The sequence below is a fragment of the Mirounga leonina genome, unplaced genomic scaffold (assembly GCF_011800145.1).
Source record: "Mirounga leonina isolate KUSES-001 unplaced genomic scaffold, KU_Mleo_1.0 Mir_200, whole genome shotgun sequence".
Lineage (NCBI taxonomy): Eukaryota > Metazoa > Chordata > Mammalia > Carnivora > Phocidae > Mirounga > Mirounga leonina.
The window spans coordinates 25,806,045-25,827,645 of record NW_023270503.1 but is presented as its reverse complement, the minus strand read 5'-3'; the positions used below and the strand labels follow the sequence as shown (position 1 = coordinate 25,827,645).

Sequence of the window (21,601 nt, the reverse complement as noted above, 5' to 3'; positions counted from 1 at the left end):
TCCCCCCTCCCCCCCACACCCCTCCCCAAGCCCTGGCCTGGTGCCCAGCCGGGCCCTGGGGGCCAGAGTTACTGTAAGCGGCCTGGCAGGCCTGAGGCCTGGACTCTGCCAGCTGGCCATAGCTGCTGCCGCCTCCCACTACCTGGCTCGGCCAGCTGGGGAAGGGTACTGAGACCCCCGTCCAGCCGACAGGCGACACCCGTGGCAGAGGGTGGAGTCCCAGAGAAAACACGGGCCCTGCCAAGAGCATGCAGGCGCACACAGCCGGAGTCCAGGCCCAGCGCCCCCTCCTGGGCCACGGGCCCCAGCCACCAGGCAACTGTGGGAGGAGTTGGCAGGGGGAGAGGAGGGGGGGGGGGCTCCAGCCGGCCAGGCAGGCTGCTCCTTCAAGCCCTTTCCCTCAGAGGCACTGGTTGGGGTGGGGCGGAGGTGGGGTGCCACCCTCACTAGAGTTGCCATTTCCACCAAATGTCAAGAGGTTTGTTTACCAGCCTCCGGCCTCTGTGTCCAGCCCTTGGAGCTATTTATAAGGCCCTCCACAGCACAGCGCAGGAGAGGGGCGCCAGGAGCCCTGAGGAACAGCTCTCCCTCTGCCACCCCCGACGTCAAACGCGACCACTGTGATCAGCCTACAAACCCTTGACATCCTTGACACCCCCCCCAACACACACACACACACACGCGCACACACACACACACACGATGGTCCTCCTCATCTGGAGAAGATGTGGCCTGCAGAGGAACAGATGTGCCCAGAGGCCAAGCCCCGAGGCCTGCTGCCCTCCACAGTCCCCTCCCACCGAGCCTCCCGCCACCCCACTTACTGGCTGGGGATGGCGTGCTATAGCCGCTAACTGGAAGCTGGTGCTGAAGAGTGGTCAGAGTGCCTGGCGGTGAGAGTCCTCCCAGCATAGGCGGGAAGAAGAAGGCGTAGGGGGGCACCGGGTACCCATTGAGGTGCCCTCCCCCAGGTGTTGGGCAGGAGCTGCTGTTGCTGGCCATGCCAAGCAGCCACAGTCAGAAGGGTAAGCAGGCAGTCTGGCAGGAGGCTCTGGCGGGCTTCAGGCTGCCCCTCCTCGGGGCATGGGGCCTGGGCCCAGAGGGGGTTTGGGTGGTCAGCCCACCCCCCCTTCTGTCCCGGAGCTGCTGTCCAAGGCCAGCAGGCTAATCTCAGCCTCCTGGATCCCCCACTCTAGCTGGGGGCCGGGTGGGTTGGGGGACGTCCCAAGAGCTGGTCCTTTGGTCAAGCAGTTCTGTAATCTGTCACTTTTCTAGGCAGGTCCGGAGCTGGCCTTCGGGACACCGAAGAGGATGCCTCTCCTAGATGGGCCCTGGCTAGGCTGCTGGGGGAGCCATGTCCTGTGGCACTGCAGAAAAAGAAAAGACAGGTGAGTGGGCACCAAGGAGCAGGTACATGGGCATTCCCCGTGGAGCTCCCCAACCTGGGCGGCCGGAGATTTTCCCGTGGCACCCGGCTGAGCAGACAGCTGGCACCATGCCTGGCTGGCAGAGACAGCCTGGGAGCAGGGCCCAGACACTGCTGGGGGTGGCAGGCTAGCACAGCCCGGCTGGGGAGACGAGCAGAGGGCCCAGAGCCACAAAGGGCCTCTCACCCACAGTCCTGAGGGGAAAGGTCAGGGTCTGCCACCCCAGAGGATCCTTGTAGCAGAGGCAGGCTGCTGGCCCTCCTCCCCGCAGTGTGGGTTACCTGAGGTCAAGATGCAAAGAACCAAGTGCTTGAGGGGAGGAGGAGGGAGGGGGAGGAAAAGCCGCTTCCCTAAAGCATTGGCACTTCTCAGAAAAATGACTCTTAGGCCAGGTGGCCCTTCTTACACCACTTCCCCCCAAAATCCAAGCCCCAGCACCCCAAATGGGTTTGTCCCACAGGCCCAGGGAGGAGGCCCGCTGCCATACACACAAATGGGGAAATGGGAACCCAGGACTCCTGGGTGTCACCTCCGATGCTTACCAGCATAATGGGCCACCGGTGGGCAGGGCGTCAGGAGGGCAGGGACTGCCCAGGGTGGAAGCCTCCTACCCCCAGGGAATGAAGTGGTAGGGGCACTGATGAACTCAAAGTTCACCCACATAGGGGCGCCTGGGGGGCTCAGTCGGTTAAGCGTCTGCCTTGGGCTCAGGTCATGATCTCAGGGTCCTGGGATCGAGCCCCACGTCAGGCTCCCTGCTCATCGTCAGGCTCCCAGCTCAGCGGGGAGCCTGCTTCTTCCTCTGCCCCTCCCCCAGCTTGTGCTTTCTCTCTCTCTCTCAAATAAATAAAAATCTTTAAAAAGAAAAAAAAAGTTCACCCACATACTCTGTCTGCAGAAGCCACATCCCTGGACGGGGTGGGAGGTGGGCACAAGATGAAGGACCAGATGCCCACCTCCAACAGTGTGAACACAGATCCATACCCTGTTTGAACAGCTGGGACCAGAGGACATGCACTGATAACACCACGGGACAGAGAGAGACAGAGATGAACCCAGAGATCCCACGACACAGTGAGACAGGCGGCAGTGAGAGCAAAGAGAGCAGGAAAAAGAGAAGCATCCACAAGAGGATGCTTCAGATCAAATCCACTTGGGGTATAGGATATCCATACACAAATACATGTGCGTGGATATATTTATATATGAATACATAATCACATATATATGACATATATATGGCATTATATATATGTGAAAAACCTTTATGAAAAACCGAAACAAAAGAGACAGACAAAAAGAAACACAGCCATTTAAAACCACAATGAGGGGCGCCTGGGTGGCTCAGTCGTTAAGCGGCTGCCTTCGGCTCAGGGCATGATCCCAGGGTCCTGGGATCGAGCCCCGCATCGGGCTCCCTGCTCAGCAGAGAGCCTGCTTCCCCCTTTCCCTCTGCCTGCCGCTCTGCCTACTTGTGCTATCTCTCTGTCAAATAATAAATTTTTTTAAAAATCTAAAAAAATTAAAATAAAAATAAATAAATAAATAAAACCACAGTGAGATACCACTTCATATCCACCAAGGTGGCTATAATCCAAAAGACTAATAACAAGTGTTGGCGAGGATGTGGAGAAATTGGAACCCTCATCCATGGCTAGAGGGAATATAAAATAGGCCAGCTGTTTTGGGCAACAGTGTGGCAGTTCCTCAAAAAGTTAAACAGTTACCTCCAGCCTGTTCCCTTCCTAGGTATCTACCCAAGAGATATGAAAACAAGTTCACACAAAAACTTGTACACGGATGTTCATACCAGTGTTACTCATAGTGGCCAAAAAGTAGAACCAACCCAAATGTCGATCAACTAATGGATAAATAGAATGTTGAGCAGCCATATGGAAGCTTATTCTGTCATAGAAAGGAATGAAGTACCGATATATACTACTACAACATGGATACACCTTAAAAACCTTACGCTAGTTCTAGAAGGCCACATACTGATAATTCCATTTATATGAAATGTCCAGAGTAGGCAAATCTATAAAGACAGAGAGTAGGCTGCGGTTACCAGGGGCTAGGAGGTGGGTCTGAGGGAAATGGGAGGTGACTGCTGATAGCTATGGGGGCTCTTTTGGAGTGCTGACAATTTTCTAAAATGGATCGTGGGAACAGCCACATAGGCCGTGAGTATACGAAAACCACTGAATTGTACACTTTAGTGGGTGAATTTTATGGTATTTGAATTATATCTCAATAAAGCTGTTAAAAAGAAGAAAGGAGAGGGGCGCCTGGGTGGCTCAGATGGTTAAGCGTCTGCCTTCGGCTCAGGTCATGATCCCAGGGTCCTGGGATCGAGTCCCGCATCGGGCTCCCTGCTAGGCGGGGAGCCTGCTTCTCCCTCTGCCTCTGCCTCTCTCTCTCTGACTCTCATGAATAAATAAATAAAAAAGAAAGAAGAAGAAATGAGGGATGCCTGGCTGGCTCCATCAGTAGAGCATGCAACTCTTGATGTCGGGGTCAGGAGTTTGAGCCCCATGTTGGGGGTAGAGTTTACTTAAAAATAAAAAAACAAATATAAAAAAAGAAGAAAGGAAGGGAAAAGGAAAGAGGAAAAAGGAAAAAATAGGGCCCTGAAGACCCAAACTAAGGACTGCCTCCATGTCCAACCCCTAATCCCCCCCCTCCCCCTCCCAAGCTCAGGCTGTACCAGGTCCTAAGCACCAGGCTCCAGGCTCCAACCTGGAGTCCAGGGTATGTGCACACGGCCAGCGTTGGGCCAAGCACCATGCCCGGGATGGAGGAGTTCCTGCCAAGGCCACTGTGGACAAGGCCAGGACTTCTGCGCCCAGCTGGGCCAGGCTGAGGGAGGGGGAGGCGGGGACAGGTACTTGCTAGGGAGGGGGCAGCTCCCCCAGGAGTGAAATCTGGACCTTGTTAATGACCATGATTTTTACTGGTACTAATTATGACAACCATAAGGCCTCTCTCCTTACTCCTGAATGAGGTGCCCCCTTCCCTCCCCAGGCCCCTGCTGATTCCCTCCCAGGCTGAGAAGGCTGACGTCGGAGGAACAGGGGCCCCACCCATTGGGCCAGCTGCCACCCCAGCCCCCCACACCCCTGTGGGGCCCCACACAACGGGAACTCTCGAGCTGAGGGAGCCAGGCAAGGGAAGGAGGGGTTGGCTGAGCCTCATCAGCGCTGACAGACAAACACACACACACAGACTCTCTCTCCCTCTCTCTCTCTCTCTCAGAGACCCACACACATAGGTCTATGGAAAGCGCGTGGGGGGGGGGGGGCAAGAGCATGTTCGTGTGCCCGTGAGGAGAGGGGACCTGGAGATACCATCTCTCCACACCTGGGCTTCATCACACAATGAATACGTCCTGGGGCTTGTGTGCACGGCCCCAGGACACAGCTCCCCACAGACACACAACCTGGCCCTCCACAGCCAGGCTGGCCTTTGTACCTGCCTCCCTGGGGGCCCAGCCCCCAACACACACACTCAGGTGCACCCGCTGACAAATACTCAGGTGGGTTCACGTCCATACAGGGGCCTGCCTCCCTGAGGAAAGGCCTAGGAGGCTGAGGCCCAAAAGCCATTCACTCCAGACCCCAGGCATCCTGACCCAGCTTTTAGGGGTGGAGGGTGGATTCAGTCAGTCCAATCTGGACCCTCTGCCTCCCACCCTTGCCTCCAGAGGAGAGAGAAATATAGCCACCTTAATGCCTCAACTCTGCCCGTGAGGAGTTAGGCATTGGACCAAGCTTCAAACCGCCCCCACCACCACCACCAAATCCACACGCCAGGGAGAGACTGAAAGGCCTCCCCAAACCCATCAGAGCCTCACTATCCCTAACCCAGCTCAGCCTGCAAACTCTGGTACAGAGTTACTCAGCTCCCGGGGGAGGGCCTTGAGCCATGGGAGGAGGTAAAGGTCACAGAAATGGGCCAAGAGCCAGGCTGGTCAGGGAAGAGGGATGGGCGAGGGCAGGGACGATGGGGCAGGGGCAAAGAGCACAGGCCCTGCCTCATCCCTCCAGAGCCATGACCCTTGGGGTGGCACGTGGGCCCCAGCTCCCTGCACCCAGGGGGAGAGAAGATGCGGTCAGAGAATCAAAACCAGCACCAAAGAAAAGGAAAACAAACTACCCACATCCAACCTCCACCCTATGCCCGCCAGCTTCACTGCCCATGGGTACCCTCCCTCAAGGGAAAGAAAACCACAGGCCCATGCCTCCAATACGCTGAGCCTCGCCTGGGCACAGGAGAAGGGGCTGGGGGCTGGAGTGCCGGCCACCAACCACACACCCAGCCCACGGTGGCGTCCCTCACTCCCAAAAGGTGCCAGGATACCTTCCCTGCTGCCAGGCGTCCCCAGCTGCCCAGTCCTTACCTCCCCAGACTCACACCCCCAGAGAAGACGAGCTGGCTGAGCCATGAAGGTGGTAGAGAGAATAAGAGGTTTGAAGGGTCAAATCTCAGCTCTGCCACTCTGGGTGACCTTATGCATGTCACTTAACCTCTCGAAGCATCTGTTTACTCACTTGTGAGCTGCTCCCCCGCAACAACTGGGGGTGTGGTTTCAGATGGACAAGTCTGGAAAGCACTGTAGCACAGCACTGGGCACGCAGGAGGTGCTGGGCCATAGGCCCCTGTCCCCACACCTCTCCCCACCACCCGTGCCTCCCGGGGCCACGTGTCTGCTCTCCCTTCCCTCTCCCCAGCCAGGGCTAGCGTCTGTGGACAGGCCCCGGACAGAGAATTACCCATTTTCCAGGGTCTGCTTCCCCCCAGACTGAGGAGAGGGATGTGGGTGAGGGATATTCGGGTGTGGGTGGAGGCCCAACCACAACCCTTTCTCAAATTCCCTTCTTTCATTTCACAAACCAAAAAAGGGAAACCTTTGGATTTGGGGAGGGGAGGAGGGGAAGAGAAATAGACTATTTCCTTTCCTATCCCCAGAGAAGAGGAGCCAGGGGTCCCCAGATCCCGCTGGTCCAGCCTCCCTCCTTCATTCACTCCCTCCTCTCAGCTCCCCAGGCTTCCCCTCCAACAGTGGCTCCCAAGGAACAGAAGTCAGGCAGTCCAGGAGGGGCTGACAGACGGCGATCAGGACTGGGGGGCTTAAAAGAAGGGGAGACAGGGACTTTCCTAAGCATTCTAGACAGTCAATGAATCATATAGGCAAATGACACCCAAAGCTCAGCTCAACTTGGGTGGGGGGCAAGGGGACACAGAACATGAGCCCTGGTGAAAACAAAGACCTGCCCCTTTGGACCCCCCACCCTACCAGGAGCTGGCAAGGCAGGACAGGGCGGGACGGGGCAGATTTCAAACCAGAACAGTGGGCTGGAACTATTTATAAACTTTCCAGGAAAACACACACACACACACACACACACAGAGCCACAATTCTCCCCTCCTCCAAGTTCTTCAGATCTTCAGCAAGGTTTGGGGAGCAGTGATGACCACTATTCCCTTTCCGTTTTCCAAAGGTTCCTCTGGCCAAGGCTTTCAGCCCTCTCATCCCCCACAAGCCCACAATCTGGCCACTCTGGTCCTCTGTTTATCTTTTGCTCACCAGGGTCCCAGCTGCAGGGGGCCAGCAAGGCCAGCCCCACTTGGAAAGAGATCAGCAGCCCAAGAGGGCCTGAGTAGGATCACCTGGGCTCTGCTAGAACAGGTGCAGGGCACCTCTTCTCTACCAGACCCTTGGGACCCCAGGCCTGCCTCACTGGAGCTAGGGCTTGTTTGAAAACCTGCCCCAAACCTGCACATGCCCTGAGCACATCCTCAGACGGGGTTCGGGGAAGGCTCAAGTCCAGCATCTTCCTCGGGATGCTGCCACTGCCCAAGTGCCTCCAGAGGCCGCACTCAGCCCCAGAAGAGTGCGTCTGATGTCTCCTCACTCGGCGCCCCGCCTGGCCCAAGGTTCTGCCCCAGCTACACAGGGCCACCTGACCTGCACATGCCACAGGCTCAGCAGCAACTGAATACCAGGCAGAAAGGGCAACTGGAAAAGCCCAAGCCCAGGACAGGCCAGGTGCTGGGGGGAGGAAATGCTCATCTCTGAGGGCATAGAGGTGCCTCCAACTCCGCATCCCCAGGGACTGCACCCCAGAGCCCCCTGGGAGCCGTGCTCAGGACCTCCGAGGCTCAGGGTGGCTGAGGCGCCACCCAGAACCCACTGGGTCTTCTTTCAGAGCAGAGAGTAGGTGAAAGGGCAGGGGGCAGCCCAGGCCTCAAGGAGAGGGAGCAACCTCCGGGGAAGGAAGAAAACAGGAAGAGGAAGAGATGAGCCTGCTGAAGCCACAGCCAGACCACAGGAGTGTGTGGACCAAACAAAGGCACCTCTGTCTGGGGGGGACCAAAGGGGCACAGACAAAGGGGACCCCCCAGCTTGGAAACCACCGTCCTTAGACCCAGCCTGGCACGGGGCTTTCCCCACCCTCACCTTGGCAACTGCCCCCTCACCACTCGTCTGCCCATCCGCCATGCAGGAAGCACAGCTCTCGCACCACGGGAGCACAGAGCAAGGGTGTGGGTGTGCGTGTGCATGCGTGTGTGCGTGTGTGTGTGTGTCTACGATCCCCCCGCCCATCCCCTCAGCTCTGCCCTACAGCTGAGACTGCCAGATTCTGAATCCCACGACAGACAGTCAGCAGGACAGTGTACTACCAGTCCCCTCCCAGCACCCCTCCCTGGGGACCCAGACTGCAGGGAAGCTGGAAACGCCCCCCCCCTCCTGCCTCAGGATATCCTTTTGGCTCTGACCCCAGACCAGGCCTGAGTCAGACTGTACCCCGCCCCACATACCCCCCATCCAGCGACCCCCCCCAGGAATTTCCTCCTCTACACCCGCCTACCAGTTGGGGGTTAGAACTAGGGGGAATCTCTTCTCCTCTCCATCCCTGGCTGAAAAGGGAAGCCCACGAGGGGGTGGGAAGAATGGGTCACAAAGTCTTACGGCCTTCCCCCTAAAGTACAGGGCCTGCACGCCCAGACAGAAGCTAGTACAGGCCGTGTGCAGGAGTGAGGATGGTCTGCAGACCACCACTTCCCCACCCCTGAAAACACACACGCAACCTGCCCAGAGCCCCTTCCCACTCCAGCCTGTACCCCAAGAAGTCACAGAAGCTCCCTGAGGAAGGCAGTTTCCATGAGAACACAAGATGGGAGAAGGTTCCAAAGGTAAAAGGAGATTGGGAGCCGAGAGAGGTTCCTCGAACCTCCGTGATCCATCTTTAAGGCAGCACGACCCAGGCTGGAGGGGACAGCGTCTGCACAATCGGCCAGACTCACAGTCAGCCACAGTCAGGCACAGCCAGACGCGGTCACACTCTCCCCAACATTCGGTCTAAGTAGGTGGCTACGACTCCCTCCCACAGACAGAAATCTGGGGGGCCCTGGGAGATCTGGGGCATCAGAGACCACACACACTCAGCCTGAAATAGCCCCCAAGGCAGGCCCCTCAAGTGCCCCCCCACAACTGTGGGTCTGGGGGGAGGAGCAGCTCCCTCCCCACAAGAACCAGGGTAGTGCCCACGGCAGCCATCTCCATGGCAACCAACAACAAACATCCCAGGAACCACAGTGGGACAGGAAGTGACAGGCACGTGACAGGAAGACATTTTTTTTTTCAGTGGGGGGGTTGATAATGATCGTTAGCAGCCCCTGGAGAATCAGCTGTGCCCTAAGCTTCCCCCACTCGGAGCTGGATGGGAGGGGGCAGCCGGGAGGGTGGCCACCCCCTACCGCAGCGTGCAGCGTGCGAGGTGGGTCGCAGGGCTGACGTGCCCTCCCTCCCAGCCTGCCACTCACGGTTCTCCCCCTGGCTCCCCCTCCCCTCCACTTCCTGCCGTGACTAGAGATCAGAGAACTCCCCACCGCAGCTTCCCCTTCTCAAGTCTCGATTCCTGGGGTGGAGGTTTCACCGTGGGCCGAGGGACAGAAGGAAGGAGGGCTGGGGATCTGCGGTAGGACCCAGGGGACAAAGGCTCCGGGGGAGGGGCCGGGAGGGAGCCACTCCTAGGTAGGTGTGTACACAGAGGCACATAGCGAGTGGGTCACAGTGACACACGGGCCGGGCGCAGTGACACGCAGAGACTGCCTGACCTCAAGCAGCTCTGGGGGGAGGGGAGCAGAGCCGCTGGATCCAGCCCGTGCGCCCCACTCCAGCCCTATCCTGAGCCTCCGGGTTCATCTCAGGCAGCTACTGGCGGCCAGACAGGCGAGATCCCAACTGTACCCAGCCCCCGCCGCCTCTCCCCTGCCTTTTGTGCTGAGGAATCCCCCCTCCCTGCTCCAAGGTGCCCGCCCAGACGAGGGCACCTTGGCGGAAGGTGGGGGGAATGGAACCTCCCTCCACCCCCCTCCCCTTCTCTGCAGATGTCCCAGACTATATTTAGCCCAAACCGGGCGGCCAGCCAGACCCAGACTCCCCACTGGTCGGGAGCTGAGCTCCCAGTTTTTATGCAATTAAAACATTAACAGAGAACCACCCCCATCCACAACCCCCATGGCCCCCAGTCCTCCCAGAGCAGCAGAGCTCAGTTAAGTTAAACAAGGCCAGCCCAGCTCTGCAGCCAGTGAAGGGGGTGGGGGGTCACTGGGCAAACCAATAAACTCATTCCTTTGCCCATCTCTCAGGCCCTGCCCCCACAGGCAGGATTGGGACATCATCCATGAGATCAGGTTGACACTTGGGGGAGCAGGCTTTCCTTGTTCCGGCCGGAAGGGAAAAGCATATCCAGAGGGTTTGGGGGGGGTTGCCTGGTTGCAGAAATTCCACCTGTCATTTGTAGCCCCCTCCATGGCCGGCTCCAGTTACAGGGCTGGGGGCTGGCAACAGGTGCTGGCCAGGCTGGCAGCAGTCTAATCCCCCACCGGCTCCCCAGGGCTGACAGTGGTGCCTGGAGGTCCCGGCAGGGGCCAGGCAGGCAGGATGCTGGGTAGAAGAAGGAGGCATCACTGCCCGGCAGGTGGAGGTGGGGACAGCTCAAGGCCCTTCTGTATGACCTGGCTCAGTGGGTCTGGAGAAGGCAGGGAAACCTGCGTTCTCCAGCACCTAGTTCATTTCCCCATGATGCCAGGCGGGCGGGCTAGAGTGTGGGAGGTCTGTCTGCCTGCTTTTCCTCCTCCTCCTCTCCAAATTCCAGGAACAGGCAAGGGAGGCTCCAGTTGCGGAGAGAGAGGGAGAGCAAGCAGGCGGTCCCAGCTGGGGGGTGGGGGGGGTGGGGACTGGAGCGGAGGCATGATCCAGACGAGCAAGAGACACCCACACCCGAGCCAGACGGGGGACAGACACACCAACGCTGACACATTCTCACACTTTGGGCCTGGTCCCCGCACGCCGCCCACCCTGCAGGGACACCCAGACATTCTCAGGCAATCCTGCCAATCCCCAGAACACTCCCTGGACACACGCAGAGATCCAGGCCCTCGCCCCCACCCTCCATCCCCCTACAAACCGTGTGGGCTCTAGACAGCAGCGAGCGTGGAGAGGGGAACAGAGGGAAGAAAGACAGCAGCAGCAGAGGGGATACGCAGCCAAAGCCCCGAGAGCTGGGGTATCAGCTGCCACACTCCTTTCCCAAAACCCAGTAAGTCAAGACAACCCTGGTCGTCTTGCCAGGGACCCTGCCAGCTTCCCACAGTCCCAGAACCACTGCCACCAGAAAGGGGCGTGGGGCACTGGGCAAGTGGAGATTACCACATTCATTCGTCACAGGGATAGGATTACCTTCCCCAGATGCCCACCACCCTAGATCTCAGACACCGCTCCTAAACAGACCTCCAGAAAGGCCCAAACACACCTACCCCTCAGCCCAGCCCAGGTCCGGCCCTGCCCTGCCCTGCCCTGCCCCAGCCCGTGCTGCCCAAAGGACAGGGAACTGGGCACTGAGGTTCTATACTTTGGAGCAGGCCCCACCCTCATGTGGCACAGTTCTGAGAATTACCCCACTAAAAAACCTAGAGTCTGAGCAAGAAGTGGGTTGGGGGAAAAGGTTCCAGAGAGCAGAGCCAGCTTCTAAGACCAAAGGATTTAGGGAAGGGGAGCTAATTAATTAGGGTCTGGGTCAATGCCCCGAAAACAGACTTGAAGGGCCACTCAGATGGTGTCCTCTCCCCCCCACACCAGACGGGGGTGGCAGGAACCACGTCATGGCACATGTGGGTGACTGTGCCCAGCGGGGGAGGCACAGGGTGATCAGGATGGGGCTGCCCACAGCTAGCTTCCTGCCAGGCTGCCACATGGTTGGGAGTAGGAGGTGGACCAGAGAAGTGTCCGAGAATGGTAGCAGGGGCATTTAGGGTCAAAGGATGGAGATTTAGGGGTTATAGGAGGAAATGGCCTTAAGCCATTCCAAGCCCAGGGTCTTCTCTGAACTGCTACTTCATCTGCACTGCCCTCACCAGTCTGGTGGGGAAATTCCTGCCTTGACCATTTCATGCATGTTCACTCACACCCTCAAAGTCCAAAGCTAAGATCCTCAGCTCCCAAGGGCCTACTGCAGTCTGACCCTAGCGACCGCTCCATCTCAGGACCAACATGGCCCAGACTCCCAAGCAAACTGATGTCCTAGCCCCTCCCAGTGCACTAAAATCTTTCATAGCCGCAAACTCCCTGACCCCCCTCCCCAATTTCCTCCAGCTCCAAATACTCTTTTTCTTGTTCTTACCCCAGACTCATCTCCACCCCCCACGGGGGAAGCCCCAAGGTGCCAAGCCACCTCCACTCCAATCTGGGGCTTCCCCGACCCAGCCTCCCCATCAAGCACAAGGCCCTGGAGGAGAGTTTGGGGCTTGAGCGCACTTTTATAGCAAGACCTGGCATCCTTACTGAATTACTTCCCTAGAACGACCCTGCCCTATGACCACTGCAGCCAGGGAAGGGGACAAGAGACATCCCTGAATCTCCCACCCAGGGAAGTGGAGGAGGGATGGTGGTCAGGAGCAAAAGTGAGGGGGAGTTAGCAGCAGAGGGTGGGGGAGTGGGGGAGTGTTCTCAGGAACAAGTCCCTCTAAGAACATATAAATACCTACAAGTGCACACAGCCCGCAGACAGAAGGCAATCTGGTAAAAGGGGAGGGAGATGGCACCAGGTGAGTGTGGAGGGTACCCCATCATGCCAGCACATGGGCATCCTATCCAAGAGAGGATGGAGAGAGGCAGAGAAATCTCTCCCAAGACTGCCGGGCTTTTCCTGTCTGATTTCCATAGGAGTTGGTCCCGATCCCCAGCCTAGCACACTGGTGGCCTGCCCCCCTTCCCACTGAGCAGCCTGACAATAGGGCAGTGCCCAGAGAAGGGGGGGCACAGCCAAGCTGATTTTTCCAGCGCCCCCCCTTCCACATACACATCTGGCTAGCAGCTTCCCCTCCTTGTGGGTGGCACCAGGTCCCAGACACCCTCAGCAGAGCAAAGACAACCAGTCCATTCCGTCCTCCCCACATCCCAAAAAGCTCCCACAACCCCATGGTAGCACCAGACCCAGAGACCTGCCTCCCCTGACTGCATTGACTCCCGCACCCAATTCAGTCGGCTCCCCTCACTCCACGGGGGACACCAGCTGAGCGGGCCCCGCCCCCCAGCCGGCTGCTCCGGTGGGGGTGGGCCTCCGGGCTGATTCCCCCCAAACCACAGGGCAGCTCAGATAACAGGAGGGAAAGGAGGGGGCTAGTCCGTTGGGCATCCGATCTCTTCCCAAACAGGTTTGAAAGTCTTTTTGTTTTGTTTGTTTTTGAAGGGAAAAGCGAGAGAGTGGGAGTTCCCAGCGGCGGTTCTGCCACAGCTCGGGCGCCGGGGACACGCGCGGCAGACGGCCCCAGATGCCCCACGGCTGCGCGCGAACACTCGGGCGCAGACACACGCACAGACCGGGCTCCCCCACCCTGGGCTCGGCGGCGGCGGGGTAGGAAGCCCAGGAAACCCCGGGTTTCCGTCGGAACCCGCCCGGCACCGGGTCCCCCGTCCGCAGCTCCTATCAGGGGCCGGCCACGGGGCCCCGAAGCCCGCGGGAGCAGGGGGCTCTCCAAAATCCCCGGGGCAGAGGTTACCTCACAGCGGGAGGAAGCAATCCGTCCAGGGAGCCCGCGGGCTCGGCGTCTGCCCTGACCCGGCGCCTCGGTGCTGCTAAGCGTCAGGGGTACGGGGTCCCGGGAGAGGAGCCGTCTGGGGGGCCGCGGCTCAGGGGCGCGGGGCGAAGGCAGCGGCCATGGCGAGTCACGTGCGGAGGCTGAAACTTTACCCGGAGCCCCAGACGGGGGTGGGGGGGGCGCGGGGGCGGAGGGTACGGAGCAAGAGGGGAGGCCCTCTCCCCCGGCCCGCCTCCGCCCGCCCACTGACCTATCACCAGCCAGGGGCGGGCCCACAGGGTCACGCCCCCTCTCCTTACCAGACCCAGGGAAGGGCGAGTCTTAAAGGAGACGTGCCTAGCAGAAGGCTGAACCGTGGGAATCTGGGAGAATTCCTTCCCTCTGCCCCAAAAGGAGACTCAGAGCGAGGAGAAGTTCTGCAGAAAGAACGGAAAGAGGGCTCCGTAGAGAAAGGACAGCAGGGTGTGGTGTCGCAATCCCTTGCCCCCAACCACACACACCCACACTCGCAGGGGCACGGATCACACACACACAACACACAGCACACACACGCCCCACACCTAAATCGGGAAGAGGGCATAATATGGAACTGAATACAGCGACTCTGGCCCTGGCTATCAAGCCCCTGGCTCCCATAGTTATAATCCTCCAGGGATCGATTGGAACTGAGAGCTGTGCGACCTTGAATAAGTCGCTTCCTTTCTCTGAATCTTAATTTTCTCATCTGCAAAAAAGGAAGTGCAAGAGTAGGTAGACCTCCCTCGAGTAATAACTGCTCTCCTCTTCCCCCAAACACCTCTCCAGCTGTCGCAGGAACTCGGTCCCAACCCAATCCCCAGCATCTCCCCGCCAAGTACCCTTCCCCCGAAAGGGCTGTGGCCCTTGGAGCTTCCAAGAGGCTAGCAGGGGGCGCTCAGGAGCACCCCTCCATATCAGAGGACTCTCAGACTCCAGCTTCTCTCTTCTGGCCCAGGCTGGAGGAGCCAGGAAAGCTCACGTTCTGGTTTTAGGGGGGACAGGATCTGAATCACTCTCCATCTGCAGAGACCCCAGTCCCCAACACAGCCACAGGCAGCCTCCCAGCCTGCCGCTCCGTTTGGAGGGATCACGTCCCCACCTCTAGCAGCCTACTGGGGGATGAAAGCAGAATCACTAAGGGACAACCCCCGCTTCCCTGGTCAGAGAAGTGGCCACAAGTGCCCCCACAGGACTTCCCACTGGAAGGGGAAGTGTCACACTCCCAGGCCTCCACCCCAGTGAGGAGACTCTCAGGCTGACCCGGCTGGCAGAGCTCTCAAAGCCACCGGCCCGACGGGGCCCCCGCTGTACAGACTAGGAACCCGAGGTCGGAGGTCGGGAGCGGACGCGGGGTTCTGCTCGCCATCGCACTGGCTGCACGGCTGGGGGGAGAACTGAGGTATCTGATTGCCTCCCTCCAGCTTTAGCCTTGGTAAGGTAGGACACGCCGGGTCGGCGGGATGCTCTGCTTGAGGTTCCGCACCGGGGAAGGGTGCCCGGGCTTCTCCAAGCCCCTGCCCGCCCTCCAGGCCCGGCTGTCTCTCGCTCTCGTCTGGATTTCCGTCCACCGGTGCGAACCGCCCGCCCAGCCCCTCCCGTCCTGTCCCGTCCAGATCCATCCGCAAACATGCGCTCAGCGGGCAGGAATGCGCCAATGGCTCCCAGATGTGGACGCCGACGCTTAACCCCTTCCCCCCCAGCGCCCCCCCGCCCCCACCAAGCCTTCCAGCCTGAGCCTAACCAGCAGCAGGGGGCGTCACCGGGGGGTGAGAAACCAGCCTGGGAGGGGGCTCAGCGCCAGCCACCCCTAGCCCGCGCAGGCTCTTCCTGCCCCAGATTCTACCAGTATCCCTTCCAGCTAAGGCTAGAGGGGAAGGACTGTGAACACAAAAAGGCAAGTATGCATAAACACAGGTACGCTGCCTCCCGCGAACGGCAGCCTTCCCATACACCCCCCAGCACATAGTCATGTACACCCGTGCACATCGAGATTCAGAGGTGTAAACGCACATGCAGGACACCCATATGTGCACACCCATGTGCACCCTCAGAGCACACATCTGTGCACCCCCACATGCACACGCAGGACACACGTGTATCCACATTCTTGAGTAGAACGGAACAAGCTCATATAAGATGCATTTGTGCACACACAAGGTCACGGGGCAGACTCCTGAACGGACATAGAATAGGCCCATGTGCAGATGAAGGAAGAAATTCATGCACCCACACACCCATTCCCCACAGGGGTCCAGACACTCAAGACACCCATAAGAATAAGCGCACAGCCCACAGGCCTTTGGGGCACCTCCCCCCCTCCCCCACCCAGGGCACCCAGTCCTGCCTGTCCAGTGTCTAGCCCTACCCAGGCTTGACTCCAGGAAACAGGAGAGGTCCCCAGGTGGGAGGCGAGGAGTCTTCAATCTGCAGCAGCTGAACTCCAGCTGTGCTGGACCCACAGCAGGGTCCGCACCCCCAACCTGCAGGGACCCTCACACAGAAGGGGAGAAAAGTGCAGGAGGCAGCAGGAGGCAAACAGACCGAGAAAAGCCACAGGCCCAGGGGCTCCTCACTCTTTAAGAAAGACACTCCTTGGGGTGCCTGGGTGGCTCAGTCGTTAGGCATCTGCCTTCAGCTCAGGTCATGATCCCTGGGTCCTGGGATTGAGCCCCGCATCGGGCTCCCTGCTCTGCGGGAAGCCTGCTTCTTCCTCTCCCACTCCCCCTGCTTGTGTTCCCTCTCTCGCTGTGTCTCTCTCTGTCAAATAAATAAATAAATAATTTAAAAAAAAAAAAAAAAGAAAGAAAGACACTCCTTCTTGGGGCCTGCCCTACTCCTCCCGCACACAGAGGGCGATGGGCTGGGGAAGGAGCCCGAGCCACTGTTTTTCCCAAGACAGGGATCCCTCTCCAAACTAGAGGAAACCCTAGAGAGCGCCCAGCAGCCAAAGGAGATACAAAATAGCCCTGAGACGCCCCCCAGGAAGGCCCACACTTCCAGCAAAACAAGGCCTCCCTCTCACAGCCTCTGAGGAACTCCTAAAGAATAGCACTCCTGGTAGGGTGAGGAGAGGATGGAAAGCAGGACCACCTGGATGCGGGCGGGGTGGGAAATGTCTGCTGGAACCTGCCCAGCCCCTCACTCTTCTTCCCCTCCCTGGCTGCCCTCCAGCCCCCTCATCCCAAGGGGAGCTCCTCCTGCAAGCACACTCCTGCCCCACTCCATCTGATTAACACTGTCCTGAAGGGTCATCTGGGGCAGGGATCCTGCTGCCATTGTGCAGATGAGAAGACTGAGGTGCAGAAAGGAAATTGCCTTGCCCAAGGTCACCAGCTTGCCAGCGGCAGAGCTAAGATTCTGACCCACAGTCCCCTCCTCAACCGCCCCACTCCGCTCTGAATCAAACATCTCCACACAGTACCCTGCTGCTTCCTGCGTCCTCCTTCACCCCCTCCATCCTCCTTCACCCCCTCCATAGAGCACATGGGACAAACACCATCCTTGTGCGAGCGCTGCAGGGTTGTGGGTGGCGCCAGGACATGCCAGAGACAGATCAGAGAAGACACCGGGGGCTACACACATGGCCCCCCTCCAACCCCACCCCAAGCATGGTGCCCACCTGCCCAGCAGGCACGGCCGGGTGACTCAGCTGCATCCGGGGGAGATGCCAGGGCAGTGACTCACCTACCGAGAAGAGCTGAGCCTGGCACCTTGCCAGCCCCAGGACAGAAGTGACTTAGTCACCAAGACTGTAATGCCCAGCAGGCACAGCCCAGGGATTGGGGACAGGGGCAGGCTGCGTCCTCCATGGCTACAGGCGCCCCCTGGCGAAGAACAGGCGTCCCAGGGCCGTGGCTGTGCCCGCCCCTGCCCTCCCCCCCCATCACGGCCCACCCCCAGCTCACCAGGCCCTGTTCCAGTGCAGACAAGTTTTGTGAGACCCCTAGGCTGCCCTGCCCCCCTGCGGCCTGCCCCCTGCCCATCACTCACCACCCACTCTCCCACCAGCCCCACCTCCTCCTGCCACCCAAGTTGTACCCGGGCTATGCGGCTCCTTTAACATGTCCTGGCAGCACCTCCTGCCCCCACAGCCCTTCTCCACCCCCAGCGCACACACATGCACTCACACTTCTGCCAGCCCTGCTTCAGCCAGCAGCTGCTGAAGCTGTTGAACAGGAGGGGAATGGGGGGGGGGGGGTGCGGGGATTGGGTTACCAGAGGCTGATGGGGTGGGCTGTCACCCAATCCCTCCCCAGCTAGTCCTCCCTGGGCACAATCTCCCTCACCCACCTGCTTCCCCCCACCTCTGGCTGGCAGCCTACTGCCCTTTAAGCCCCTCCACCCCCACTCCACCCAAGCTAGAAAATAAATGTTCAAAAGTATTTGTCATGCTAAGGCCAGCCCAGTCTAGGAGAGAAAGGGAGAATAGAGGGAGAGAGACAGAGATGGACAGAGTCATTCCTGCGCTCGGTGCCCCAGCCACAACCCACAACCGCTAGGTGTGTAGTTCTCCGTGTACGTGGAGCTGGAAAGGGACTGAGTAACTCGCCAAGTCCCAGGAGAGTGGGGGGGGGCCCAAGGGGAGTCGACAGGCTGAACAACCTCAATCCATTTGCGCTATTGATTTCTCACACACTGCAGCAGGCCTGATGGAGGGGGGGCATGATAAATCAGCCCCCCAGAGACAGAGAGACTGAGTGGAGGAGGGGGAGGGGCTCCTGTGCCGCAATTTGTGGCCCACTGCGCTGGGCTTGGGGGGGAGGGGGTGCGCAACAGAGGACTGGGAGACACGGAGTGGCAGGAGGTGGGGGGGGGCATGTTGGGCCCAAGCCTACCTGGAACACCTCCTTCCAGCTGCCTCTGCAGCTGATTGGAAGAAAGAAGGTGGAGGACAGAAGCGCCACCTCCGGCTCCATAGGCAGGGCCCTGAACAACTCCAGGGGGCGCCACTCCCAGCATAGTCCGTGTGCAACATGGCGGCCCTGGGGATGAGGCCGAGGCAGGACACTGAATTCTGAGGGACCATAATTCTCCACTGAACTTTCTCCTGAAGTTCAACCAGCCGCCCCTGCCCCCAGGCCTCAGAGGAGACTTCACTTCTGACTTCTGACTGGAAGCCTGTGGTAATCTACCCACTCTTCGGCCTGCTCCCCTCCTTCGTTGGGGGCACTGGCAAACAACCAGAAGGACCTAGGCGGGGCAGGATGGGGGCTCTGGAGAGCCTGCAAAACTACATCCTAGTCCTTGGTCTGTCCTCAACTCTTCCTAGGACTGTGGACAAATCCAGGCCCTCTCTGGGTCTCTAAGATGGAAGAAGACCAGATGCCCCTTCCCTAAGGTGTCTCCAAGCCCAGGCTCATCAGCCTGTGAGCCTGTTGGAAGATGCCCAGCACTTTGATTCACACCAGTGGCCACAGGCCACTGAAACAAACCCCAACACTTGACCTCCTTCCAGCCCGGACACAGGCTCTCTCCACACGGTGGAGATTTATAAACAAACCAAGCTGGGGTTTACCAGAGACCCTGCATAAACAGGCAGAGAGGGAAATAGACCAGTAGGGGAGGGAGGCACAACCAGGTGCCGTGAGGGACCCCGACAGGAGAAAATCGGCGCAAGGGGTCTGGGTTGGGGCCCCAGTGCAGACCGAGGACTGGTTGAGTGTCCTAGGGCAAGAGACATCCCCCTGGCTAGGCCTGTCTGCCCCTCTGTAACGGGGAGGGATTGTCTAGGCAGTCCCTAAAGCCCCTTCCGGTTCTAAGTCTAGTAGGACAGAGAGCCCTGAGGGGTCCCCAGGATTCCTCCGCCCAGCCTGGCCCATCTACCTGGGTCAGGACCATCTCTGCAAGGCCCTGCCCCAGCCTGACGCGCCTCTCTGCCCGGTCTGCTGCCCCTCTGGCTCTTCCTCACTCCTCCGCCTGCCTGCTCACCCTCACCTTGGCCAGTCCCTCTGCTGCCCCGTGCTTTTCTGCACGTCCCTCCTGCCAGGGGACAGACCAACTAAAAATAGTCCCTGTAGCCTTTCTCGCCCACAGCTGCCCAAAGAGCAGGAAATGAGGGGGGCAGGGAGGCCCATGTCCTGCTCTCCCCCATAAACTCCCAGCTCCAAACCAAGTCCAGCACTCCAGCCTGGGGCTCCTGCCAACTTGGCCATCTCAGGGGCATCCCACACCCCTTCCCTAGGGGGAGGCCTGCCCATAAGTGCCTACAATCCTAGAGCTGTCCCTGCCCTCCAAGAGGAGGAGAGAGGAGGCAAGCAGTCTAGAGGGAAACCTTCCCAATTTCTGACAAATCAGTGCCAACCACATTGTGGGCACTGAGAGGGCAGGGCCTGGCTCCACTGACTGGTCTTTTAAGGGCAGAGGGAATTGGCATGGGGAAGTTTGTGCTGGTTTCCTTCATCCTGGCCCAGCTGGAGAGAAGACAAAATAGTGCCCTAGCCTCAATGATGCTAATCCCCTGTTCCCCAAAATGTGTGGGTACAGACATAGGGGTTTCAATGGCCACCCCCAGATACCATGGGGAAAAAAAGCTAAAAAGAAGAGCAGAAGATCTTGGCTGTCCAAGATCCTTGGCTGGAGGCGAGAACAGGCCATGCCTACCAGGCAGGACATGTGCTGCCCCCAAGCTGAGTTAGAGGCGAGAAGGGAGGAGCCGGGGTGCTGCGCACAGGGGCTGTGGCACCCCACCCCTATCCCACCTGGGATTCTTGACGCCTCCCAGCCCAGGGAGAAGGCCCTCCCCACACAGGAGGAAGGAAACCAGCTTAGGGACTCTCTGGAGGTCTGCAGGGCAGCCCTGCACCAGGAGGCAGGCGGGAAACCCAGGAGTCCTGGCGCCCAGCCCAGAGAGTGAGTGAGAGAAATACCTTGGAGGGGAGGAAATGGCCCACAGTGAGGCAGACACACGGTGCCCCCAGCAGCTCCCAGATGTGACCCGTAAGGGGAAACTGGCCAAAGGGGCTGGATGGGGAAAGTGAACACATTTCCCAACAAGAAGAGAGAAGAAAGTGGGGCCATGGGGACGGGGGAGGGGGCAGGGCAAGCCTGGTTCTCACCCGCTGTCCTCTCCTCCAGGTCACGGTCAGAGATAGCAACATTAAGGCCACCAAAGATCAAAGAGGTCCTGGGGTTTCCCCCTCCCCTAATCTTCATTCCTTGCGTCCTCTGGCACCCCTTCCCCGGGGCCAAGCCAAGCCTGGAGTCCGTGGGCCCAAGGTGGTGCCTGGGAGGCCTGGACAGTGCCAGGGGCAGCCCTCATACCGGTCCTCACACTGGCTTCCCTCCCGCCTGCTCTCAGCCGTCACACAGATCTCAGCTGTCCAATCCGATTAGGGCCCCTGTCCAGTGAGCCGGACAAGGAGGCCACTGGGCAGGGGAGACGGGGACAAGGACGCTGAGCAGGAATGGCAGAAGGAAGGTAGAGACAGGGCTCAGGGGGAGAAGGTGTGGAGCCCCAGACGAAGAAAATCCTGGTGGAGAGATCTGTCCTCTCTGACCACAGGCTCTCTGGCGACAGCTACCACCTGCATTAGGGTAATTCCGCAGCCCTGGGGGCAATGGCCTGCCTGGTTCTGCCATCCCACAGATGGGCATGGATGGGGGAAGGAAAGCCAAGGCAGAGAGACTGACCTAGATTTAGGAAGAGAATCCCGTCCTAGAAGTCCCACTCTTCCCCCCCTAGCCATAACTACCATTTGCACTGGTCTGTCTGATACATTGTCTTATGGGGTCTTTATTTTGGTGTCGCTATCAGGCCAGTGGGGCTTGCTACTGATAGCCATTTTTACAAATGAAGAAACTAAGTCAGCTGTCTTCCTGGTGTGGGCCTCACTGAAATAAATTATTTTCCTGTCTCACCAAAACAACAACAAGAAAGAAAGAAAGAAAGAAAAGAAAGAAAGAAAGAAAAGAAAGAAAGAAAGAAAAGAAAGAAAGAAAAGAAAGAAAGGAGAAAGAAAGAAAGAAAAGAAAGAAAGAAAGAAAAGGAAAGAAAGAAAGAAAGAAAAGGAAAGAAAGAAAGAAAGAAAGAAAGAAAGAAAGAAAGAAAGAAAGAA

The 21,601-nt window shown here is 58.8% G+C and overlaps 1 protein-coding gene across 4 annotated transcripts in view; it reads right to left on the bottom strand.

Annotated features, from left to right (window-relative positions):
* RARA (retinoic acid receptor alpha) overlaps positions 1-21,601 on the bottom strand; it is a 45,086-nt gene that overhangs the window by 21,825 nt on the left and 1,660 nt on the right. Inside the window, exons 1-2 of one of the 4 annotated variants that reach the window (XM_035027060.1) lie at positions 13,491-13,682; positions 825-1,367 (exon numbers count right to left, since the gene is read on the bottom strand). In XM_035027060.1, the coding sequence (XP_034882951.1) occupies positions 825-1,002 (178 nt within the window). In that variant the 5' untranslated portion in view covers positions 1,003-1,367; positions 13,491-13,682. Of the gene's footprint in view, positions 1-824; positions 1,368-1,613; positions 1,683-1,969; positions 2,133-13,490; positions 13,683-21,601 lie in introns of those variants that run through there. The other 3 variants (XM_035027062.1, XM_035027063.1, XM_035027061.1) reach the window with 3 other exon arrangements.